The sequence below is a fragment of the Pteronotus mesoamericanus genome, unplaced genomic scaffold (genome assembly GCF_021234165.1).
Source record: "Pteronotus mesoamericanus isolate MK-2021 breed Mesoamerican mustached bat unplaced genomic scaffold, CSHL_Meso_final contig_40, whole genome shotgun sequence".
Lineage (NCBI taxonomy): Eukaryota > Metazoa > Chordata > Mammalia > Chiroptera > Mormoopidae > Pteronotus > Pteronotus mesoamericanus.
The window spans coordinates 4286568-4314048 of record NW_026555150.1 but is presented as its reverse complement, the minus strand read 5'-3'; the positions used below and the strand labels follow the sequence as shown (position 1 = coordinate 4314048).

Genomic DNA, 27481 nt, shown 5'->3' with positions numbered 1-27481 from the left:
AGTCTATTGTGCTTTGGCAAAAATGGCAGTATTTTGGAGATTATTGTGATACAGTCCCTAGTCACTTTGGTGGTGGTATTATTTTTAAAAATGCTTGTGAGTGAACTATTCTCAGTTTCATTTCAAAATAAAAAACATAGGCAAACATCATGTGTTTTATTTTATAAAGATAGGAAATTTCACCATAGGTGAGATGAAGTCAGGTTTTAATATAAAGAAGATTTATTTAGCATTTCAAATGTGAATCTAGACAGATATTTTACAGAATTTTTAAAAATGAGATGATTGATGAAATAGTGTAGCAAACAAAAATTAAATTGTAGGGGAATCTCTATACCAACCATTTTTGTCCTCTCTCATCATATATACTTCGCTCTCCTAGGTTGAATATTTAAAAACAGAAATATGTGGTTTTGATCAAGAGAGAAGCTAGTTCTTAATGACTTCATTGACTATGAAATTACTTACCCAGTTATTTATAATAAATATTTTCATTGCCATGTCAAATTAATAGACAGTTGTCTGTTATATTTTACTAAAAGTGTGAAATATATGTGAAGTAGCAAAAAATTATTTCTTCTCAATTATTCACGTTCTCTTCTACAGAGGGGTGTGTGTGTGTGTTGGTAAGACATTCTACTAAACATCTCCCTTTGGGAGAATCTAGCTGGTTCTTTATTAATTCCACAACACAAAAATGTTTGTAGCTTTATAAGCAAAAGATGTGATCAGGTTTCATTTTGAGGTCTTTGAAATCTCTGCAAGAATTGTGAAAGTGCAGTACAGAGTATTCCATTTAAAGAACAGGAAAGCTGAAAAAGAATTGCTCCCTTTGGTGAACAGATAAACAAATAAAGAGGAACATCTGCTTCTTGGTTCTCTTAAAAATGTTGGTGTGATATCTAAGGGTATAAGAACATGTATAATGCTAATATTTTCAATGAAAAATGGTTCATTATAAATGCTTTGATGAATTAATTTTGGCATAGGAAAGTTTTAACCAATTTTGACAAATCTATATTGAATGCCCATGTACCAGCCACTGTCCTAGTTGCTGGGGCTACAACAGAGGACAAAACAGGCAAAATCTCTGCCCTTATTGAGCTTACGTTGTAATGGGGGGACAGCCTGTACCCTAAAATGTTAATCATATTGAGGCTGATAATATTGCCCGTGGTATGGCTAGACATAATATGGGAGAAAGGGGAAAGGAGTCAAAGATCCCTCTTAGATGTCTTGCTTTTCCTGCCTTCGCTTTCCCGTAGGGACTTCCAGAGAATTTTCCCTCACATGTGGTCTCATAGCACCCTGTGCATATGTCTATGAAGACCTTCATTTTATATTTACACTCCAGATATTTCAAGTACTTGTCTTTATTCCCTGTTGCAACTTGAATAATAGACTATATCTTTTGATTCCTTAGTGTTTGGCTCATATTGTTCAATGACACTCCTGTGAGGTATATGGATAGACAGAGTGAGTAACTGAGGAGGGAAGTACAGATGGCATAGATTTCTGAAATTAGACACTGTAGCTGGTATAAGCAGGCAATGGGGAATTTTGGGGGAATACTAAAATAGCTTTGTGGATCATTCCGTTTGAAATGTCCACTATCCAATAAATACTTGAAAATAAGGACCTGTGCCCCATGAGAGGAGAAAGAGAAAAAATTTTTCTATTACTTATTGAACGCTTACTATGTGCCAAACATTGTGCCAAACATTGTGCCAAGCTATTGTCACATTTATTCCAACTTAAAGTTTTTAAAACTGAGGCTTAGAGAACTTGAACAATATGCAACAAAGTCACCATTTATTTAGTATGTAATGGAGCCAGCTCGCACCTACTTCCATCTGATTCCAGAGCTCATGATAGGCATGGATAAGTCAGAATTTCGTCAGTGGACGTAATGATTGGATCTCTATGAATGATAGAGGAAATATAGAAAGACGGAGAGTTTAGTGCAAGAAAAAGACTATAAAGAAAAACATGGGAATTACATCTGAGGAGTCCATGAAGGAGAAAGAGCCAGCATAAGTGATTGAGGAGTAATCATACAGGAGAGCAGAAGAGGAGGAAGTAGCAAGGACACAGTGGTCATGATTTTCAAATGCCTCAGAAGGGTCAGATAGAGTGCGGGTGAGAAGAGACCACTGATTCTGCCAATTACAGACTTCTTGAATTTTAAGCAGCCAGTTTCAGTACAGTGATGAGATTGAAGCTAGACTGCAGTGGGTTTGAAGAATTATTAAGAGGGTAGAAAATGGAAACAGAAGGCTTCAGAGATGCCTCTTCCTGAGATAGGATAGTAGATTAGAGGAAGCTCAATCAGGGCAAACTTTCATATAAATTGGGAGGAAGGAAAAAGGAGGGAACTACATTCAGTGAGGAGATACACAGTAGTCACGAGGATGGCCATGGGGTTGACAGAAAGAAGCTAACACACCAAGTTAGAGGTCAAGTTTTCGTAATGGTAAAGAATAGGGAAACGTAGAGTGATGATCCCATTATGCTGAAGAAAACAGCATGATACCAGACAGTGGGATAGGCTTTCTAGGGTGCCAAGTCTCAGCAAGGGCATGCAGCTGATGGTGACATCGTCTTTGAGGAATAACGGATCCCTTAGGTGCTAGAACTTTGCCTTTGCAAATCTCATACCAGAGAGAGGTATTTTGAAAGTTAGATCTCAAATACAAGTCATATTCCTAAGAGCAAACAGGTATCATTGGCTGACCCACAATTATAATTTAGACTTCCTGTTTCCATCTAGCATACACAAAACACTAGGCGGTCCCCTGTTACTAATGAAGATACTTAATAGTGACATGTACGCACAGGGTTTGCACCGACAACATAAATGCTAACTTATGACTGTTTCCAGTTCAACTACCAAAATATCAAGTACAACATAAAACCACAGATATCATTGATTCTTTCCTTTCATGGCACAGTGTTAAGTTCGTATGTAAATTGATTTTCCTCTGGGAAAAAGTATTCACAATCTGCTGTTTTCCTCACCTTTCAGCTAAAATACCTATTTTGTTTCATCTATGACAGTCTAATCTTTCAAATTTTGTGATATACTATTCGGCATATTATCATTAACTTAAATAACTTTATAGCAACATGGCTGGTTGCTTTTTAGTAGATACACTTGTAGCTAAATACTTTTTATCATGTGTCATTTTCAAAAAACTCAGATTTTAGATTCTATATATTCGCATGTACATGTGCATATGTAGGCATATGTAAGTATGTATATATAATTTTCGATTGTCCAAAGTCCTTGAACTCATTATCTCATTTGAAACTAAAAAAAAAAACAAAACAAAACCCTGAGAAGTAGACATAATAGAAATTGTGTCTGGTATAAATATAAAGAAATTGGGTCTTGGGAAATTTGAATAATGTGTCCATACAGCAGTCAGAACAAGAGTTAGAGCTGAAGTGCATGGCTTCATGCAACCAATCCAATATTCTTTGCACTATAACAATTTGTCTCTGAAATATAGAGAACCATATAAAGAACCGCAAGTCATCCCTTTTTGTCTTTCAGTGAATATTTATAGTTCAGTTAAATTTCCCTGCCTAGAGATATAATCTAGGTTATATTCTATTTATATTAAAATCTTGATGAGCCTATATGCCCAGAAAACTGGGGGTTCTAGTTAATTAGATTTGGTGGTTAGCTTAAGGTTAAATAGAACTTTTTAAAAATTGCCATTCTTGTTGAAAATCGTTCTTAAATATGAATCTACTTTCCATTTTAATCCAAATTATCATAATTTGATCTTTTCTAATTGAAAATATTACCGAATGTCAGGGTTATCATTTTGAACAGTTTTTTTTTTTATTGCACAGCAATCGAGGTTTAAAGAATATTGTGAATTGAACAAAATGCCCAGTGGTCCCAGGATATCCTTTGCAAATCTTGGATGGCTTCCTGTGAGTAGTTGACAGGGCACTAGGTTTAGAGCTAGAAATCTTAAGTCCAAGTCCAGTTCTTCCACTAAATAGAAGTGTGACCTTGAGAATGTCTATTTCTTCCTCTCAGCCTCATTTTTCTCAACAGTCAGATGACCCTCATAAAGGTAATAAAGGTAAATGCTAATTGAGGTCCTTTCTGGCTTTACTATCTCTGCTGTTCTGTGGCTTGACTTCTTGTTATTTTCCTCTCCACTGAAAGTATCCTGCTCATTTGAGCTTTCCAGTTAGTTGGCTTCTAATTGCTTGATTGCTAATTCTAGGTGAGGGCCCCAGATAAGTCAGATGGATTTAAATTGGACAGCCATGATTCCTTCAGAATGCCCAATAGCCAAGGGGAAATGAGGAAGACAATACACATCCCTTTGCTTCAGGAGTTAGAGATAAGAAGGCAGTCTTAGGCCAATACAAGAGTGAACTGTGATTATGTTTTGCCTGATACACAATATGTGCTCACTAAAAATGTGTCAGATAAATGAATTAAAGAACAAAACCTTTCATAGAAACAGGATGTAAGATATAACACCTTAGAAGGGGAAGGGTGAAATCATGGAATATGTATAAAGGGCCCATGGACAAAGCCAAAGTGGGGAAAGATTGAGGGAGGGAGGCAGAGATGGACGGGGCAGGGGAAAGTGGTGGCAGGAAAATGAAGACAAATGTATTTGAACAATAAAAAAATTTTTTACATAAAATTTTTTTTAGAAAGATGTAACCTCTTAGGTAGAAATCTACCTTGCTTTGGGTCATACTGTGAACCTACCGTTGTTTTGATATTTTCTTTCATATTGTCTGTCTCTGACTAATATGGAATAAATGTAATTTCATTTTCTGTTTCTTATTCAAAGAGAAAAATACAATCTAAACTCGGTTTAAGTTTCTACCAGCCATATCCTGCCTCCTGTGAATCCACGATGATGTTTTGTTTTGTTTTTTTCTGAGTATTGACAATGATGCAGAAGAAAATATTTTCAGGTTTAATCATTTTGTTTGCGAAATATAGATGTAATTTTAAGAGGTCAAAGAAGTGCACGAAATCTCTATATACTCTTGAGGTTGACCTTACCTTGTTTATCTCCTTGTGCTGTCCCTGAATAATTAACGTGAACCAATGAGATTTCTTTTTGAGCTCTGGAGTCCACCCTGCATGGGACCAGAGAGCGAACCTTTCTGTGAAAGGAGGGCCTGGTTTTCACAAATTCTCCAGTGCTCGAGTGGGATTGTAGTTACTGAGCTTCAGAGCACAGCACGAAGCTCAATTTGACTGTTTCTTAGGTGGCCTAACCTGAGGGGAGTTAATGTTTCATTTGCTGTGATCATTATATATTCTGCATGTTCTAATGAGTAGTTCTGGTTTTAGATTTATGCCTCATGCCAGGTTCATGACAGGGATGATTTGAAAAGCAATTTTAAAAATTGAAAGTAGAGAAATGTTTTCTATTCTCCACTTCTTGTGAAGATTTCCTTCTTTGGTCAGCAAGGGTAAATGTTTGAGGAAATTATGGGTGAGTTGTCTACGTTCTCTGGCCCCAGGATTCAGGGTATTTGTTTGGATAATAGACCAATCTCAAGTGCAAATAGCCTCCGGAGAGGAACAACTTTGAGTTTAGGGAGGAAGATAAGACCCTTAGTGTCTGGCAAGACAATCTTTTTCTAGAAGTCTCTAAAGAAAGACAGATTCCCTTCCATAGGGATGTTGAATACTTCAAAACTGTGGGTTCCAGTAGGAGGAATAGTTTTAGACCAAGGTTTGTCAACCTTACCACTATGACATCTCAGGCTGGACGAATTCATTGTTGTTTAAGTTGTTCTGTGTATTATGAGGTGTTTAGAAGCATCCTTGTCTTCTACCCACTAGATGCCAGTAGCAACCTCCCCTCGGTTTTGACAACCAAAAATGTCTCCACACATTGCCAAATGTCTCCTCTGGGCCGATTTCTCCCCAGTTGAGGAATACTCTTTTCGACTAATGGTGAGGCAAATCTGTTGTTTCCTTACCTGCTCACATAACTCAACGCCTCTTCAGACTCATAGTTTCTGTTTTCCCCTTCCATCTTCCCTCTTCCTATTCCTTTCCTCTGGAGCCTTAGTTGGAGGGTTGAGGTAACACTCCAGTCTATACTGTCATTTGGGTTGGAACCACTGCTATAAACTGAATGTTTGTATCTCTCTCAGATTCATATGTTGAAAACTTAATGCCCTTCTGAAGGAGACCTCAGTTTCTCCCTAGCTTCTTCCACCACAGGAGGGCACTGCGAGAAGTTAGCAGTCTGCCACCCCAAAGAGATCTTTCACCAAAACCCAATGATGCCGGCACCTTAATCCTGGACTTGCAGCCTCCAGAATTGTTAAAAAACATATTTCTGTTGTTTAGAAGCCACCGGGTTATGGTATTTTTGTTATAGCTTCCTGAAGAGACTAAAACAACTCGTAAACTAAATCCATTTAGCTCCAAGCTCCTCACGCCCTGTCAGTTGGTTTCCTTTTAATGTAGTGGCAATTCCTCATACAATTTTATCCCCAAGTAATTTGTCATAACCTTCATTTCTATGTAAAAGTCTTAAGCAAGGGGAATAGATTTTTGACAGACTGAATATATACCCGTTTGTACATACGCTTGATTGGCTTGTTTTCCGAGAATGCAAAAAGCGGGAAAAACACATTGTATGATTGCTATTTAGATCAGATCTAGACAGCCTACAGCAAGGGAGGCCAAAGTGGCCCCCAAAGCAACTAATACATGATCCTCTACCCTTGCATATATAGCCATGTCTATCTACCTACCATCTACCTATCTGTAAAATTTCCTTTCTTATTCTCTTCCTTTCCCTTCTACATTCTTCATTCTCTCTCTCCTGCCTTTACTTTAGATCTACACTACTCTTGGGCATTTCTCCGCTCTTCTGCTACTGTTCTTTGCTAAAGTGCTTACAAGGACATAGAAGCCTGAAAGAAAATGGCACATTTGGGAAACCGCGCGTGAGACCCGATGACCGCAGCTTAGAGGGCACTGGGGACAATAGCAGTAGTGAGCCAGGGAGACCTGCAGAGGCCTGATCGGGAAAGGCCTTGTAAAACTAATGCCCTCTCATTTCAAAAAGGAGGAGCAAAAGCCACAGGGAATCACCAAGAAAAAGAACTACAAATTATCTTACCCAAATACAATGACCATTAAAACTTCTGTATCTTTTCTTCTAAATCAGATCTCTGTGCAGTACAGTTTGGAGTTGTACTTGATTTTGTTTTTGTGTGGGAGAGAACAGCACACGGCTGTGGTTGTACTACATATATATGAATTATGTTTTTTTCCCCCCAACATGTAAAATTGCTTATTGCCTCAGAAATTATCTGGTTAATGGGAAAAGAAATTCTTTAAAATTAAATCAAGCAAAAAGGGTGAATTTAAAAATGGAGGTGGGCGCCCTGACGGGCGTGGCTCAGTTGCCTGGGTTGTGGGTTTAGTCACTGGTCAAGGCACGTACAAGAGGCAACTGATTGATGTTTTTCTCTCACATGGATGTTTCTCTCCCTCTCTTTCTTCCTCCCTTCCCCCTCTCTAAACATAAATAAATAAATACTTTGAAATTTTAAAGTGGAGGGTTCACAGGAGGTTGGAGAAGTGGGGACATCTGTAAAAGCGTCGACAGTAAATATAAAATAAAATTAAGTAATTAATTGATTAATTAATTAATTAAAAAACGACCCAGGATCAGCTCACAGGGAAAAGAAAGGGCAATCAGAGGCCTAATGACCAATGGAACTCTCTTCATTGTTCTTTTTGTTTCTGGCACCACATGCTATCTCATCTCTGCCTCTCTCTGCATATATGCTCTCTTCTCAGTCTTCACTCTAGGTGGGATTTCTTTATCTGTCCCCCTGTTATGCTCTAACCCCAGCTGTGGATCCGTGTGACCATGCATCTTGGCTTCGCTCAGCTGACTGGCTTTCTGTGTCTAAATTTCTGAGATGGAGATAGACATAGGGAAGGTGAGAGAGAGGCAGAGAGAGAATACGAGAATATGATTGTTTCAGAGGCTGGCTCTGCAGTTCTGGTCCAACTAACTGTGGCTGTAAGTATCAGGGAGTGGGGCTGGTCAGGTCATGGATAAGGATGCTCATTTCAGGGCGTTGTGCAAGGAGACAGTGATCAGCATATCTACTAACTTATGGGGTTAAAATTTCTTAGTGTTTTTCATGACTTTATAATATTCCATGGAATGAATGTCCTAGGCTCATTCCATATTTGAGTCTGCTCTCTTTTCACCAGCAGGTGAGGAAAAAGCTTGAGGATAATTGGTGGAGGTTTTTAGGGGTGAAGACTGGAAGTGTCAAATACCACTTGTGCTCACACTTCGCATTTCATTAGCCAGAACTCAGTCACGTAACCATATTTAATAGAAATGACAGCTGGGAAATGTGGTCAGTTTGCGTGCTTGGGAAGAAAGGAGAACATAGATGTTGGTCAGGAGTGGACATTGTCTGCCTCAGGCCACATCTTCAATTTTGAGGCTGTTATTTCAGAGGACAGCCATGCCCTTTGCCAGTCTGTCCCTTAAAGAAATGTTATGCTGGATAGGTTAGAGTACTGACTTGAGTGACATTTCTTATTTTACAGCATTATAAAGCATTCTTGTCTTTAATGTATGTATGCCTAGGACTTTCAAAGAGATGAAAGCTAACATCAGGCAAATGTTGATCAACAGCTTTCAGAAGCGGCTCACAATGTTAATCTAGATCTTCAGCCTGAAGAGCTTAGTGGGAAACTCTTAGGTTCTGTCCTTATTGTACTCCTTTGTGATTAATTCAAAGTGTTATTTCCTTAAAGCAAGATGTCCTTACTAACGTCGATTACAATTCAATAAAAACAAATGATACAGAAAAGTATACCATGTCAACTGCCTCCATAAAATAAACAATGAGAGTACATGTATATAGAAAATGAGAATGAATAAAAAGACAATCAGGATATTTAATACTCTGCCCACTACCCACTCATCTAAAAAGAATAAATAAATAAGCCAGATAACCAGTGAAACCAGTTCTATAAAACCAGCAGTTTGCTCTGTTGAGTAAAATTGGGATCAGAGCTTTTGGCAAAGGGAAATATACAATTGAACTTCTTTAAGAAATGAAGAAATTTTTAAAAATCCTAGAACATTTGGGATCTGGTTTAGTTTTAAATGTGTCCTCATAATTTTTGCCTAGGTCATATGTTTATTCTCATTTAAAATGGTCCCTGTTGGGAAATGAACTACTGAAAACTATGGGGTGGAACTCCACAAGTCTTTTATGGAGAAGATGTAGAAAACTTTAAGAGGACTGAAGACCTCATCTACCCATAGCATTCCAAACTTTTTCTGATTTGAAAGGATTACAGGTTCTACACAATATCTTAGGCCCTAAATTACTATTAAATAAAAAGAGAAGGAAAAAATGGTCAGCTTACTTAACGAAGTAAATAATTTTGACATATTGTCTGGAGTCTTTTAATATAGAAACATTTGCATTAATGGAAAACTTAATTTGATATTTATCCTTCAACTGGTATAGGATTTTTTTAACATCACTTTTAAAATTAAAGTTGTATCTACAAAACATTGATCCAACTTTGAGAAAGAGAATGAGAGGGTGACTTGAAAGGTCATTATCATAAAATGGAGGATAAGTGTTTATTTTAATTTATTTTAGGTCTCCTAAAGCAACTTGGTCAAAACATTACAGAATAAGTAGTATTTGTTTTCTCTACCATTTATATACATATGCCTATACTCCTTGCTCCAATTTATCTTTGAATATCCTGTTACAGAAGTGTTAGATTTATATAAGAAAATCTGGTATACTTTTGCATGAAAAATGTTCTGTTGTCCCAATATTCTAAATAGGGATACATGACAGCTAGCTCTCTTTTATAAGTATGTACCACCCTAACATGTCCTCATTTCTGTAATTTTAAGATTTGAAAGAAATATTTCTGTAAACACATATTCCATGGAATACTAAGCTTATATATATTCATTGTAAAAAGTGAAGGGCACATGTCTGGGTTGTGGGTCAGGTCCCCAGCAGGAGGTGCACGAGATGCAACCACACATTGCAGTTTCTCTCCCTTTCTTCCTCCCTCCCTCTCACTCTCTAAAAGTAATTAAATAAAATCTTTTTTTTTTTAAGATAAAATGCCAGGTGATCGTATGAATTAAGGTTTTATTACCTTAATGATTAACGTTATGGGTGATAACAGTGATATTTTAAGTTTATATGTGCACAGTGGTTAAGTGATTGGGTTTTATAGTTTCATGCATGGATTTAAAAATATTTATTGAACACCAGCTATTTGCTAAGCACCATTGTAGATGCTGGGGATACAGCAGTAAATAAGAAAAACAGACATTTCCAGTAATATAAGAGCATAAGCTACTCTCATGTAATAAGCTAGATGAGAGTAGCTTATGCTCTAATAGTTGTGTGACCTTGGGAAATTAATTTTACCTTAATAACTGATCCTCAGCCTCCTCAACTGTGGAATGTGGATAATACCATCTACCTTACAGGGTTATCGTGAAGATTTGGTGAAGAAAAAAAAGCACAAAATGTTTTAGCACAGTGCCTGGCACCAGTAGAGTTCAGTAAATGGCAATTGCTATCGCCATTATCTTTAATAGTGGTCATTTTTAATGATTATTATTTTCAAGCATTTATTTTGATTGCGTTTTTCCATTACCATTTATCCCCCTTATATCCTCCTCATCCATCCTCCAACAAACCACACTGTTGGCCATGTTCATGAGTCATTTTTCCTTTTTGCTCAATCCTGCCACCCTAACCACACCCCCAGAGCTGTCAACTTAGTCTCTATCTATGTGTGAATCAAATATGTCTTTGACTCTTTTGTTTCTTTTAAATTATTGGAAAACGAAATGAAAGCATATAGTTGTCCTTTTACATTCAATATATCGAGAGAGAGCTGCTCACAAGTGAAACACTTATTTTAGAGTCCCCAAGTCTCATTCATTCTGCACAGTGAATCAAGAGCCTTTTGGAAGAAGCAAAGGCATCATACAAGTCAGTATGCTCACTGAGTACCTTCGGAGTATCAGAGAGCATACTTGGAAATGAAGACCTGGGCCCTGCCCTCAAGGACATACACTCCAGAGGCATCCATTGTTTCTGATCAAAATAGGAGAAGAAATAAAAGTCACAAAATGGTTTTAAAAAGAGCTATGCCAGTACTATCCCAATTGCAAAATCACAAAAATACCAATCTAGACCATAAGAGTTTTGCCATTTAAGAATAGATTGTAGAACTAAAGCTTAAGCCTAGAGAAATTAAGGCTTAGATAGATATCCTGCAAATCTTTGTAAAAACTCTTAAAATTTATGAATGACATGGAGAGAGTATAGACTTTATTTTGGGAACACTTAGTGTATAAGGTTTGGAGGGGGCGTACGGATGGGGTAGCCTAAAATTTGGAAGAAGGAGCCCTGGGACAAGTAAAATTAAATCCTTTATTTTGTAGCTTTTAATGGAGGAAGACAATTTGTTACCCCACAAGGTTGTCCAAGCTGGTACTGAAGTTTAAACTCAAGAAGGAGGTATCAGGAATGAGCTATTAAGGGAGCTCTAGAGATGCTGAGGTTCACATCTTGGCCAGCCGCCACGTCTTTCTACAAACCAAAACTGCCTATTCTTGTCAGAGAGGAAAATTGGGCTAATCCAGCATGACATTTTCTGTTATTCTTTTGTGTTTTTAGAAACATAAGAATAAATACTTCTGAATAGATACTTCTCTAAAGAAGATACAGAAACAGCCATTAAGCCAATGACAATACTCAGCACCACTAGTCAACAAAGAAATATGAATGAAATCTACAATGAGATGTGCATTAAGATGGCTACTATCACAAAAATAGGAAATAATTGTGAACAACAACATAGAGAAAATGGAACCCCTGTGCGCCATTGGCGGGATTGTAAAATGGTGCAACCACTATTTTCTCATACAGTATTTCCTCATACAGTAGACACTGTGGAGGTTCCTCAAAAAATTAAGAATAGAGCTTCTGTATGATCCAGCAATCTCAATATCCAAAAGAATTTACAGCAGGATCTCAAAGAGATATTTGCACACCATGTTCTTAGCAGAACTATTCACAACAGCCAGAAATTTAACGCAGCCCCAATTCCCTACAAATGAATGGATAAAGAAAATATAATATATAGACAATAGAATATTATCAGTTAACCTGAAGGAAAGCCTGTCACATACTGCACATGGATGAACCTTTAGGACATTGCGTTAACTGAAATAAACCCATCATAAAAAGATAGACAAATACTATATGATCCCACTTAACATGGGGTGTCTAAAGTTGTCAAATTCATAGAAACATAAAATAGAATTGGTGGTTGTAATAGAATTGTGTGGAGAAGAAGAAGGGAAATTGTTTGTTAATGAGTCTAGAGTTTCAGATTTGCAAGAAGAAAATGTTCTGGAGATCTGTTTCACAACAATATATATACATGTAATACTACTGAGCTGAACATTTCAAAATGGTTAGGATGGTAAATTGTATGTTTTGTGGGTTTTTTTATCACAGTAAAGTGCATTCTGATCAAAATAGGAGAAGGAATAAAAGTCACAAAATGGTTTTAAAAAGAGCTATGCCAGTACTATCCCAATTGCAAAATCGCAAAAATACCTTCGGAGTATCAGAGAGCATACTTGGAAATGAAGACCTGGGCCCTGCCCTCAAGGACATACACTCCAGAGGCATCCATTGTTTATAAACATTCTTTATAAAAAGAATATTTAAATACCTAGATTCCACTATTCTATCTGAATGTAACTTGGCCCTAATAATTGATTCCAGGCTTTTCAGTGAAGAGTTTGAAAAATTTTTTTAAAAATCAACCTCAGCTTCTAACTGAAAGTAAGTTGAATTCCTTCCTCTAGGTATAAAAATGAGTCAGATGCTTATAGCTAAGGGAATACAGGTTTAGGTATTCCTCTCATAAGTATGTTTACAAGATGTAAAAGAAAAAATTCATTGGTTATTTATGCATCTGTTGTTACAAAGCTGTAGATTTCTGTCTGTTTCCTATAGAATTTTAAGTGCCACATTATATCACATTATTTAGTGCTAACAGATACCCTCAGAATTATGTAGCGTGAGGGTTTTAAAAAGAGAGAGTACATTTTCCCTTTCTTTATAGATGATTTTAAAATCCTTACAGGAGCATTTATTATATTCCCATTTACCACCACTGGGTCTCATCAGTCTTGAAGATTTTTTTTTCAATTTCCTTATATGCCCATTTCCTTTGGCAATATCTTGCTTTTCCTTTTTAAATTTGAACTTGAATATTAAAACAGATGCAAGGGAGAGTACTACTTACACATAAACTCTTGAACTGCATTTTTATCATTTGCTCTGTGGAAAAAACCCAATTGTATGAAATTGATAGCAACATTTTAGTATATCCTCAGGTCCCCAGGGAAAAGCAATGTGCTTAGACAGATGATCTGATTTTATGAGCACATAGCTGAAGTCTAGCACTGTGCATTTGTCTTTATGCGGCTACTTTTTTTTTCAGGGACTGTGAAAACACATTTAAGCAGTAGCTTTGCTTTCCAACAATGGACTGCAAAGCCTATGACAATACACAGTATTTACATTGCTATTTTTCAGGATGCACACTAAAGTAGAGATCTTTCAGTACAGAATTTTAATCTGAGCTTGTTAATAAGAAAACAAGAATCTTAGTATATGAACTCATTTTATTATCTCCCTTCACTGAGGACTGTGATTTGGATTCCATTCAAATATGAATTAGTTTAAATGTTGCTCTGCTGTGACTGTTGAATTTATTCATTATACTGTAATATTTTACTTATGAAACTGCATTTGGAAATCCTTTGGTGTATATCAGGATGAAATTACAGTGCTCAGGGATATCGATTATTGCTTGTAATTGCCATCATAATAGCCAACAATGCTGTCTTTCTTTGTCTTTCTTCTACCTCTTAATGTTATACCAAACCAAATCAATATCCAACATATTGGGCCACTTATGATGTCTCAGAAATCCAATTGGTTTCCTTCATAAATATGCAAAAGATTGCAGATTTTATCTTCAAACATTAAATAAAAGAGCCCCATACTGCTGGGTTTCTGTTTTATCCCATCAGAACAAATCAGAGTGTTGCTGTATAGGATCTTTAATACGTGACATTTGTCACCTCCAGAGGAACCACAGGGCAGGGGTGGGGAGATGGGGAAGCTACCCTAGTATGCTGTCTGCAAAGTGCTATCATTTTTGCTCACTAGTCAATTAAATGTCCAAAGGGAAAAACACAGATTGGGGAACTAATCAGACATTAAAGAAGAAATCCACTTATAACATAGAAGAGATTATTTCAGGGCTGAAAAAGGAAGTGCATTCAAATGGAAGGGGTATAATGCTTTGTCACTTTTTCAATAAAGTACAGTGATTCTCCATTCAGGGAGAAATTTGTGTGCCTTTAGGAGCAGCAATGACTTCTTTAGGTTCTCAACAACTATAGGGTACCTTTTTTGGAGTGCTTCCCCATTCATCCAAGAAGATGGTCTTTAAAAGTTACTATAAGAACATGTGAGCTGGACAATAGACATGTATCATGTAGTACTGCAGGACCAGAGTGTATTTGTTTAGCCTGGTTCAGTTAACTCAGCAGATTAGAGCCTGGTGCTAATTTAGTGAAGACTGGCTGGCAGGTAGCAGGGGGCAATGGAAATAGACTATTTGGGAAGTCCCAATCACAAGTTCATTCATGCCTTTAAACTACCTATGTTACTTTTAGATAATCCACTTTTCTTTTCTGGGCCTCAGTTTCTCTAAGTGCACAATGAGGTGTTAGGCTACTAGATGATTTCTGAAATCCCTTCCAACTCTGATTCTGTCGCCATCATTCTTACATTTTTGTCACTGGTCTCAAAGGAACAGTCCCAAAAGCATGGCTCAGTCCAGTATAACCCACATGCCAAAATCAATACCAAACATGTTTCTGTGCCTTAACAGGCCTGGATTCAAATTTTAATGTGTTCACTAACTGCATAGCCCTAGTGCAGTGTAATGTAGTGTAGTGGGTAAGAGCATAGCTCTGTAGCCAAACTGCTTGGGTGTGAAACTCAGCTTCACCACTCACTAGCTGTGGGGACCATGGACAAGTTACTTGATCTCTCTGTGCATCTGTTTTCTCATCTCTCTGGTGGTACTTACATAATAGGGTTCTTGTAAAGATTAAATGATATAATACTTTGTGAAGTATTTAGAACAATGCCTGGCACAAATGAGCATTTAATGAATGTTACTTCTTATTATCTTTATTATGATAACTACAAAACTACAATCACTACTTTACTCCAACTAACCCCCTTTTGATCTCAGTTTCATTATCTCTACAACTAGAATAATGGAATCAACCTCACATATGTATGAGGATCAAAATAATGCATATAAAGTACTAACTTTGGTGCCTAGACTTTCTAGATGCTTGATAAATCACGATCACATAAAAAAAGCCGACTGTGCATGTGGTTGATGTTAGCCAGTGCAATTTTTTCACTTGCCCCATTCTTTTTTATACTAGTTACAAAAACAATATAAGCTCAAGACATAAAACTTTAAAAATACCCTTGTTATCCAAAGGTAACACAAATTACTGTTTTTCCATGAGAATATACATTTTTTAATTTAAAAATTATATCTTATTGCCCATACTATCTTGACGTGAACCTTTTTTCACTTAGTAACATCTGTCAAGACTATTTCTAGTGAATAGATTTTTTTTTTACAACACAATCTGTAATGGTTGTATAGGGTTCTCTTATGTGGGACTTTGATGGTCACCACTGCAGTGTGAGAATCATATGCAAGGTCTGGTCATAAGGTATCCAGCCGTGTAATATGAAAAACAGAGAGACATTTATTGAAGGATATACAAGAAACGGTGCACATAGGGCAATGATGCCTCAGTCCCCTTCAACGTAGGCAACCTTGGGACCTCACACAGCATTCCCAATTGCCATCGGCTTGCTCCCTTGTAGTTTCTCGAATCTCATCAATGGTCTGAAATCTCTTCCCTTTCAAAAGTGATTTTAGTTTTTGGAAAATCCAGATGTCTCAGGGCCACCAAATCTGGTCTGTCAGGGGGCTGAGTCACCTAGGTGATTTGATATTTCACCAGAAAATTCTATGCAAGACGTGACGCATGAGTAGGTGTGTTGTCATGATGAAGCTGCCAATCACCAGTTGCCCAGAGCTGCAGCCTTGTGAATCATCTGAATAGTTTTCTCATAGGAACGTTCAAGCTTAATGCAAAATTTGATGCAAATTCATTGCTCTACTCACTCAGTCATCTTGAATGCCATGGCCACACAGTACACATGCTAAAAACTGTCTGCTGACCCCACTGACTAGTACAGTGAAGTCATCATTGTTCAGACATGCGCATTCCAGTCCACTCTCTTTGGTTGCCAGGTTACACCAATGTCGCACTAATATTCTTGTTATATTAGCAATAGGTGGACTCTTTCCAGACAGACCTCATGTATGCTTTTGTTCTTTAAAAATGGAAGCTAGAAGTCAGTCTTTAAATAATCTTGATGATTTATGGTTTGGGGCATATATCACATGTACAAAGTGATGTTGGCTCTTTGCGTAGTAGAGGGCTTTTGTGTTGTTACGCATTAAAATGTAACACTGGAATGTGCTTTCTTTAGCAGTGCATTTTACTGCCCCTGGAGGCACAGTAGGGCAGTTAACATTAAGTATTTCAGGGCCAGAATGACCTGCATTTTGACTCTGTCATTCACCTGCTAGGTGTATTTAGGAAAGTTATTTAACATTTTTAGGCTTCTATTTCCTTAAATGTACAATGAGGATAATGTAGCCTATTTCATACAAGTGAAGACTGAGACAATGTATTTAGCACAATACATGACACTTAGCACTCAGTAAGTATAAAGTATATGCCTCCCAAAATATACTTTCACTTATTTGTTTTTGGCTACCCTTTCCATGTGAACAAATCACTACTATCTATGAAATATCTATGTTACAATAATGATGAGCCATCAGTAATTCCCATATAGTAATTCAAACCTGACAGCAGCATGAAGTTATAGGCAAAACTAATGCATGGTAGAAAAATTGGAAAATAATGGTTGTCTCTGAGGGTCGAGGGCAGGGATTTACCTAGATAGGTAGAAAGGAATGTCCTGGGTAATGGAAATGTTCTATGCCTTGATAGGGGTATGGGTTTCATAATTTATTGTTATTTATCAAAATCTCAGCAAACGTACATTTAAAATTTGTGCATTTGATTGTGTACAATATTTAATTGAAATATATTTACATATAACATTGTATAAATTGAAGGTGTGCAGCACCTTGATTTGATGCATTTACATATTGCAATGCGACTGCAATTGTAGTGTTAGCTAACACCTGTTATTTCACATAATTAGTGTTCCTTTTTTGTCTTGAGAATAATTAAGATCTAGTCTCTTAACAAGTTTGATGTTTATTATACAGTGACATTGTCTATAATCACTATACTGTACGTTATATCTCCAGGACTTATTTATCTACTAGTTGCAAATTTGTGCCCTTAAATGTCTCTCCTATTTCCCTATATCCCCCAACCTCACTGACCATTCTACTCTCTGTTTTTACAAGTTTGTGGATGGACATTGAGCAAATTATCCTTAGATAAGTTAGAGAAAGACAAATATTGTATGATATCACTTATATGTGGGATCTAAAAAAGCCAAACTTGTCATGTATAAATTCTACATTGAAAAAAATCTATAAATATATTAAACTCTTGATAATAATATGCAAGTCGAAATATGTGAAAGGACGTGTACTGATGTACACAACTTTGAAATGCTTAGAAACTAAGATGGCCTGATGGATGAAGATAGGAATGGAAAGATGGAGAGATATGTGATAAAATGTTAACCGTTGAATCTAGTTGGTGAGTGTATATTTGTTCATCATAAATTTTTTTAACTTGCCTGTTTGACAATTTTTATAATAAAATATTGGATGAAAATGTCTGTGCAAGCTAGTCTGTGAATAAAATAGACTAGGCCATTCAAATTACCAAATGCCTGATGATACTTACTCTGTTTTTGAATCAATTCTTGAGTATCATAGTTAACAAAAAGGAGTATAGAAAATCACATCATTGGGAATTTAACCCTCAGAGTGAGAGAAATTCACTAAACAGCAAGGCAGTAAACAGAGAACCTTGTTCTTCCTCTTAAAGGTCTACAAAAGAAAACAAGAGGGAGACACACACCAAGGGCAATTTGAAGTTCAATCTTAGGTATATGAAAATATCGTTGAGCCCCTCGAAGTTCCCCTGAACTTTGTCAAAGCCTGATTGAAATTAGTGGAGTTTTTGTTTTTGTTGCAACTGCATTGGTAAAAGCCCAATTTCTTGTTTCTTTTTCACAGACATTTCCTGTTCAAACATGGATCTGGTTCCTCCGCTATCTTCAGTGCAGCCAGCCAGAACTACCCTCTGACGTCCAATACCGTGTACTCGCCCCCTCCCAGGCCACTTCCTAGAAGCACCTTCTCCAGACCTGCGTTTACCTTTAACAAACCGTACAGGTGCTGCAATTGGAAGTGCACGGCCTTGAGCGCCACTGCAATCACTGTGACTTTGGCCTTGTTACTAGCCTATGTGATCGGTAAGTTTGCCACGCCTCACTTTTCTTCTTAATCAAAGTCTTGTTTTGCTTTTGGTGTGGGGGAGTAGTTCTCTCTCAACTCTGGGTCCTACAAATTTGAGACAAGGCTTAGTATTATAAATAACAAATGGATTTCTAATTAGTTTTTTTTCCACTTTCAAACCTTAAATACTGCTAAGGAGAGTATGAAATGGTCTTTGAAAAGAAATATTTATACTGCTAACACAATCTTATTGATTGCAATTACTGTAGTTAACCATTTTCCCTTCAATTAAAAGGTTGTTATGGTTTTCTCATTAGAAGTCATAAGTACTAATCTACAATAGCTTCTTAAATTATAGTTAAACAATAATAGCGCTACTGAATTTTCAGGTAGCAATTTCATTAAAGTAGTACTTATTTGGAAGCTATCAGAAAATCCAGTACCTAATTTCTTTCCAAGGATTCAGAGTTGTACGCTGGGACTTTTAAAAATGTATTCTTATTTCTACAAGATAAATGGCTGCAAAACTGTGCGGTTACTGTGTTTGGGAAAGTAAAGGAGAAAAGGGTCATGAGGCACTGTTTTTACTTTTAAGAAAAATATTGGTACTCTTCAGTCACCCTGATTAAAGGCACCCTCACTTGATAGCAAATGGTATTGATTTTTCTGGATGGCATTTTATTTTGACTGAACATTAATTTCCTTGCTCCAGTGGTTCTGCAGTCTAAAATGTAAATTAACTTAAGAAACATGTATTTGGTGGAAGCACTATTCCTAGAATGAATAGAATATCATGGTAGGAAAAAAAATTCTGGAGAATCAAGATGGCGGAGGAGTGAGTGGAAGTCACACTGACCTCCTCCCAGGACCAACCTGGAATTACAACTAAACTGGGAAGAAATCACCTGGAACAAACAACTGAACAATAGTGAGAGAGGAGCCTTGTAACCTCGGACACAGAAGAATCGGCTGTACCGCAATCTAACTGGTACTGGAGTGCAGTACAGACCTGAAAAGGCGGGCGGGGCACCCACGAGCTGCAACACCAGAAAGATATTGAAACGGCCAGTTGGAATCCCCTGAAGAGAGTGGGGTCTAAACCAAAAGCAGGGATCTCTAGCCCACAGCACTAGAACCCAAAAAGTGCACGGAAAACAGCCAGCTGCGAAAAGCAGCAGGGTTGCTCTCTGCCAGAGACAGGAGGCTGGAGACACAAAGAGCTGCTTAAAGGGCCAACACATAAATTTTTATTTGCAGTTATTTACCCTGGTTTCCAGCAAAGGCAGCGGAAGGGTGGGCTAGAGTTGCCTGAGGAGAGACAGGGGAAGGAGGCTTTGGAGACAGAACTGAGAAAGTAGCCAGCCGGATCTCGGTGCTGACTCATCCCCCATGCGGCAGCAGCCATCTTGCTCAGGCAGAGACCGCTCCCCCTGAGCGGCACCAGCGTCAAAGGACCCAATAGCCCTGCCTCCAGGTGGGATTCCACCCCACTCTGCGCTGTCCAAGCTGCCTGCTGAGTGCAGAGTGGCAGCCACAGACAGTAGATCCCTGGCTAAAGGGGGCGCAAGAGGTCTGGCAACGCTTGTGGAGAGACTGGGGATGGAGGCTTAGGGGAGAAAATGGAGAGAGTAGCCTGTGGGATCCAAGCGCTGACTCCTCCTCCATATGGCAGCAGGGTGTGTGGACCCAATAACCCCGCCCCCAGGAGGCACTCTGCCCCACCCTTAGCTGTCTAAGGCGGCCTGCTGAGTGCAGAGTGAGTAGGTTAACAGCTGAAGGAGAAAGTCACAAAGAGTAGATTACTGGAAGTCTCGAACAGACTGCCTAAGGCCACACAGGGACGACATCTGATATCATCAGAGGCAGATCCATAAAGTGAAAACAGCAGTCTCCTACCATAGAAGTTCACACCAGAAAGTAAGGAAATCAAGACATACCAACTTAAGAATCAGAAGCAGAAAAGAAGAGTCTCACAAATAATGGGAAGACAAAGAAATATGTCCCACTCAAAGGGAAAAGAGGAATCCCCAGAAAGAGAACGAAATGAAACAGAGGTAAGTAAACTATCAGATATTGAATTCCAAACAACAGTTCTAACGAAACTCAATGAGCTCGGTGAGCTCAGAGAGAATTACAAGAACTACAGGGAAAATACAAGGAACATGCTGCAAACTATATCAGCATGAAAAAGGACATAGAAACTATCAATAAGAGACAAGAGGAAATGAAGAATACAATTTTTGAATTGAAGAACACAGTCGAAGGAATCAAAAGCGGGCTAGATGAAGCTGAGGACTGAATCAGTGAGCTGGAGGGCAATGTAGAAAAAAGCTCCCAGAAAGAGCAAGAAAATGATAAAAGACTCAAAAAGCATGAAGAGGCATTGAGGGAAATGCAGGACAACCTGAAAAGAAATAATATCCGTAGAATAGGGATACCAGAATGAGAAGAGGATGAAGAAGGGATAGAGAACCTGTTTGAAAAAGTCATGATGGAAAACGTCCCTCATTGGAGGAGAGAAAAAATCACACAAGTCCAGAAAGCACAGAGGGTCCCATTCAAGAGGAACCCAATGAGGCCCAGTCCAAGACACATCATCATTAAAATGGCAAATATCAAGGATAAACAGAGAATCCTAAAGGAAGCAAGGGAGAAATAGGTAGTAATATACAAGGGAGTGCCAATATGTCTAGCAGCTGACTTCTCAACAGAAACACTGCAAGCCAGAAGGGAATGGCAAGAAATATTCCAAGTGTTGAAAAGTAAAGGCCTGCAACCAAGACTGGTCTGCCCAGCAAGGCTCTCAATGAAAATGGAAGGAGAAATAAGGAATTTCCCAGACAAAAGAAGGCTAAAAGAATACATCTCCACCAAACCAGCACTGCAAAATATGCTAAAGGGACTGCTTTAAGATGAGGAAAAAGTTTCTATGAATACCCAGTTCCTTTTAGAGTTGCCAATATTTGATATTACCAACATTTTTAATACTCATTAATCTGATTGTGAAAATGATGTTATTTTAATTGTTCCTTTACTATTTGCTGAAACTTAACCTGTTTTAGTATATTTCTTGCCTCTTTCTATTATTTAAAAAAAAAACTTTGAATGACTTTTTGGTAATCTTATCCATTTATTGATTAAAAGTTCATAGAACTTTCCCCCCTGCCCAAAAAAACCCTTTTAACCATGTTTTAGATGTGTTGCAAGTACTTTTCTATTCCATCCCTTGTCTTTTAACTTTTTTTATGTATGTATATTACTATATAGTTAAATTTTTAACATAGTCATATTGTTAATATTTACTTTATAGCTTCTGGGGTTGAATATTATATTTCAGGTCATGAAAAATATTAGTTCTATTTTCATCAAAAACTCCTTAGATTCTACATATTGATTTTTGGGGGTTTTTTTGTTTGTTTGTTTTTCTTTCTTTTTTTTTAAATTAATTTATTTTTTCAAATTCATTTGTCTCTGCCTTCCCCCCACCACTTTCCCTTGCCCCCTCCCTCAGCTCTTCCCCTTTGGTTTTGTCCATGAGTCCTTGCTATATGTTCCTTGACTTTCCCCTTCCCTTCCTTTTCCCCTGCCCCCCCCCCGCCCTCCCTCTTGTCTCTGTTGGTTTCTTTTCCTTTCAGTGTTGCTGGTCTTATTTTCCTTGCAACTTTGTATTGTTGGTTAGGTTCCGCTTATAGGTGAGATCATATGGTATTTGTCTTTCGCCCCTTGGCTTATTTCGCTTAGCATAATGCCCTCGAGTTCGATCCAAGCTGTCACGAAGTGTAGTAGTTCTTTTTTTCTTTCTGCTGCGTAGTATTCCATTGTGTAAATGTACCATAGTTTTTTGATCCAGTCACCTACTGATGGGCATTTAGGTTGCTTCCAACACTTGGCTATTGTAAATTGTGCTGCTATGAACATTGGGGTGCATAGGTTCTTTTGAATTGGTGTTTTGGGATTCTTAGGGTATAGTCCCAGCAGGGGAACGGCATCACTAGCCATCAGAGAAATGCAGATCAAAACCACAATGAGGTAGCACCTCACACCGGTCAGAATGACCATCATAAACAGATCTACAAACAACAGGTGCTGACGAGGCTGTGGAGAAAAGGGAACCCTAGTCCACTGCTGGTGAGAATGCAGACTGGTGCAGCCACTGTGGAAAGCAGTGTGGAATTTCCTCAGAAAGCTGAAAATGGAACTGCCTTTTGATCCAGTGATTCCCCTGCTGGGACTACATATTGATTTTTAACTCACTTGAATATTTCTTGTATAATGTGTGAAATAAGGCTCTATATTTGTTTTATTTCAAATAATAGTGATCCATGCACCTTATTTGTTGAATAAACCTTATTTTACCCATTGATTTGGTATATCAACTTAATCATATATTGTTAGACAGATATATACATTTGTCTCTAGAATGTTCATTATATTTCATTGATCTACTTGATTATTTCTGTGCTGGTGTCATGTTGTTTAATTGCTGAGACTATAATGGTTTTTAAATTTTTTAATATTTTATAATTCACTTTGACATTTAAAATATAAATAAAATCCATCTACATTTAAGAAAGAAAGAAAAAGAGAGCTGGAACTCCTACCTCTGTGACAACATGGATGGAACTGGAGAATATTAAGCTGAGTGAAATAAGCCAGTTGTTGAAAGTCAAATGCCATATGATCTCACCTATAAGTGGACTCTATTCAACAAAATAAACTAAAGAACAAAATAAATCACAAGCATGGAAACATGGAGCAGACTGAAGGTGATGAGAGGGGAGGGGGAAGAGGACAATGGTGGAAAGAAGGGGAAGGGACTAGACAAAGAACATGTATGAATGGCCCGTGGACATGGACAACAGAGTGGGAATTGACTGTGGGAGTAGGAGGTGGAGGTTGGATGGGTGGAAGGGAGAAAAGGGGTAAAAATTGAAGCGAATGTAATAGAATAAACATGATGTATAAATTTAAACAAATAAATAAATTTAAAAAAATTCTATCCAGGTATGTCACTAATAACTTCCTTTACATTTAACCCGATTTCCTAATTGAAGCAGAATTACCTACAAACATACGATGAATATGATTCTAAGAGGTAGACAAAAAGGGATTTAGATTTTCCTATAATTATAAATAATAAACTAAATTTGGTTGATTCTGATTTATTTAAAATGTGAACAATAAAGTTCACATAATCGGTCTTTACAGGAGTCATAGAACAAGGTATGGTGAGTAAATAATCAGATATAGTCTGTAGAGAAGCCACTGATAAAGTCAACAGCAGAGGATCATGGCCTATGTTGATGGTTGTGATTAGGTCTTGTATATTTTCATCATACAATCTGAATTTATTTGAACTATGCATCTATTAAATGTGGATAATATTACCCTATAATATCAAAAATGTGTGTTTTATCTCAGACATTTCAGCGTAACCCAACATGTTTGTTTATCTGTTTTGTAATAACTGTATTTAGAAATAATGCTGAAGGAATGAGGTGGGGAATGAAAATGTCCTGTAATACAAACTAATATCGAATCATTCAATACAAGGAGAAATTTGAAAACGTTAAATAGATTAGAGGTCCTTTAAAATGTTCTTGTTCAGTTATGAGACAAACTCTTATCAGATAGGTTATCTTTTATTAACTTTTACTATATAGAGAGATAACGTTTCAGATCCAAGACTTAACCCCAGGTATAAACAAATCCAGGTAATATCAAGCTCTTTATCAGTAGCTTTATACTGCGTTCAAACCTGTGTTTCTATTTAACTTTATTATAATGGCCACTCTTGCATCAAAAATTGTATTATGTACTGTGAAACCTGTTTAACTGAGTTATATATGTATTCATTTTATTACTCTGCCTTTTTTATAGGGTAAACAATGGCATATAAGTTTATAATGACAGTAAGGCAATATAGTGCAATAGTTATGATCATAGATTTTTCAGATCTCTGCCACTTATTAGGCATGTTACCTTCAGCACATTATTTAAACTTTTAAGGCTTCAATTTCCTCAACTGTAAAATGGGCCTAAGGCATAGGGTTGTTATAGGAATTAAAGGAATTGATAAAAACTAAAGCACTTGGCATAGTGCCGAAAACATAATATTTATACTATAAATGTTAAATGTTACTATTATTTTTACCATTATCGTTTTTATAATTATTATTTACTACTAAAATTCACTGGTTGTCAGACTTAACTGTTTTGTTCGTGGCTATACTTCAGCACCAAGAGCAGTGCCTGGTACATAGCAGCCCTGTTAGTAAAAATTTGTTATAAACACTGAGTTATGCTAAGCACTTTACTTGTATTAGCTCATTTAATTCTCACAACAATCTTTAAGGGTAGGTATCAGTATTAAATATATTTCGTAAGTGAGGAAACTGAAGCACAGTAAAGGTAAGAGATCACATAGATGTCACATTGAGATTCAGAGATCACAGCAGTAAAAAGTGGAGATCCTGAATTTTAGGCCAGAGCCGACTGACTCTAGTCACATGCTCTTGAGCGCTAAGCCTTGTAGCCCCTCTAGTACTGCTGTGAACTCTGCAGCTCATTTACTTCTCAGTATACTAAAGAAATCCACCAGGCAATTTTTTCCTTAATAAATTACAAATTATGTTGGATTTCCCAGGTCATCCATTGCAATGGGGAGTACAAGTAAAGATTTGTTGATTGGTGAGAGAGATTTATTGAAATCATTTACTGTAAGATATTTTAGACACAGAAATGTCAGGCTAAACGCTAGTAGAGTAGGTCAAATGGGTTCAACATGAAGAGATGTTAAAGGCAAACACTATAACTTTGCTCTGAGTTCTGTCATGAACTGGACATTATATGACTTTGGATAAATCAGTTAAAAATCTCTTCCTTGATTTACCCCATCTGGGCCATATTGCTGACCACCTCGGAAGGGTAAAGTAAGAAATTCAAAAATAGTCATTCGGGTAAAAGATACCACATAAGAATCGTAACATACAAGATGACTTTTAAATGGCTTTCTGTGCTTGAAATTTTGAAAAGTATTATATTTCAAAATATGAAACCATTTAATTCTCAACTCTTGCCAAATCTATAGGAGTTATTGTGTTTTTTTTTTTTTCACTCCTCCTTTGCAGTTGCTGTATAACCCAAGTAAAATCTTGCACTGGAACTATTTACTGCTTCTGTTTCCTGTGCAGATTCCTTTCCGCTATTTCATTTTTCTCTATTATCCATTATACATAACCTTTAGATACTAATGGCTGTATGCTGTGCTGCCCTCATTCCACCAGGGAAAATCACATCGATATCAATGGGACATCAATAGACATGCTGTGCATTATGGCTCTGTAAGTGGTCATTGGAAAGCAGTGGAAATCCAGCACATGAAAAGTCAGAGCCGGGCTGTTTAAGAGACCAGCCCCATCCCCACACCTACCCCACTATACCTTTTGGATCAGCAAGAAAATATTCCTTTGAATAAGTTTTGAGGTCATAAAATTTGGTGAAGGCAGGCATGGAAAGATACTGATTATATGAAGATATCAGAGAATGGCTATTGTCATCGCTTTCCCATAAATCTGTAATATTTTCCATCTGAATCAAAAAATATGTCCTTATGCTTCATCCTCTGTGATATTTTGGCATCAGTGATGTATCAGTGCCAGTTGGAAGCACATTTGCTTGAATTTACAAATAAGCCATATGAAGTAGTAGTCAGGAAGACAGATGACCATATGCAAGGCATCGAGAGAAGGCGAGGTTAAGGTACTTCATCAATGGCTGTGAAGGGCACAAACACTGGCTTCTCTGGTAATCTTTGATGTTTTGATCAAGTTTCTCTACAGTCAGCAGTTTGTATAAGAAGCAATAGAAACTCACAGGAATACATTGTCCTGGGGATCAAGTGGGCTGTTCAGATGAATGAGTTGGGGAGTAGGGATTTCTGGCTCTCAAACCCAGTGTCATCAGTTAATCACATCGATGTTCCTTTTCATTTGCCATGAAATTAGTAGCAATCCATACCACCTTCAGGGGATGCGGGTAGTGTCCAAACTCTGCAGATGAAATCAGTCTGCAAATCTCCTTGCCATGCCATACGATGTAGCCCCCATGTACAAAGTTACCCAGAATGGATATTAATACAGAATTTGCAGAGAGAGAATATTGAGCCTAATTGTTTGATTGAAAGTTTGGGGATGAGGCTGTTCAAGAGGACAAAGGGCCTACCTCACGTTGCTGTCTTCACCAAAATTGAGTACAGTGATTCTAGTGCTTTCTTCTGCTTCCTTTCTGCTCGTCCAAATTGCCCTACTTTCTGGGGCTGTTATTACAGTGGAGTAAGAAAGTGCTGAAAATGATAGAAAGAGAGGAATGGAGTGTGTTCCTTTTGCCTTCCTCACAAAGAAAGTACAAATACCTCACAAGGCAGGGAAGAAATAAAATAGAATATGGCAAATTGTGATTTCAAAAAATTTAGATTTTTCTTTAAAGGAGAGAATAGAAATGGAGTTTCTCCCACTGACTCTAAATAAACAATGCCCCCTCACACAAAGTTTACTAAATGTCGATAAATAATACCAAAAACTGTCTTTCCCTTAACTAGCAGCTTCATTAATGTCTCAGTCTACTTACTCATCTATAAAATGGGAATGCTCATAATACCTTTATTGTGGATTTTCTTTTTAATTAAATGAAATGAAGCATGTAAAACATCCCGGACATTGCTTAACAATCTAAATAAAGATTAATGGTTATTATTAGTGGAACAGGATTATT

The 27481-nt window shown here is 37.3% G+C and overlaps 1 protein-coding gene across 1 annotated transcript in view; it reads left to right on the top strand.

Annotated features, from left to right (window-relative positions):
- Positions 1–27481, top strand: part of TENM1 (teneurin transmembrane protein 1) — a 368853-nt gene that overhangs the window by 10934 nt on the left and 330438 nt on the right. Inside the window, exon 2 of the mRNA XM_054576998.1 lies at positions 18488–18726. Coding sequence (XP_054432973.1) covers positions 18488–18726 — 239 coding nt within the window. The remainder of the gene's footprint in view (positions 1–18487; positions 18727–27481) is intronic.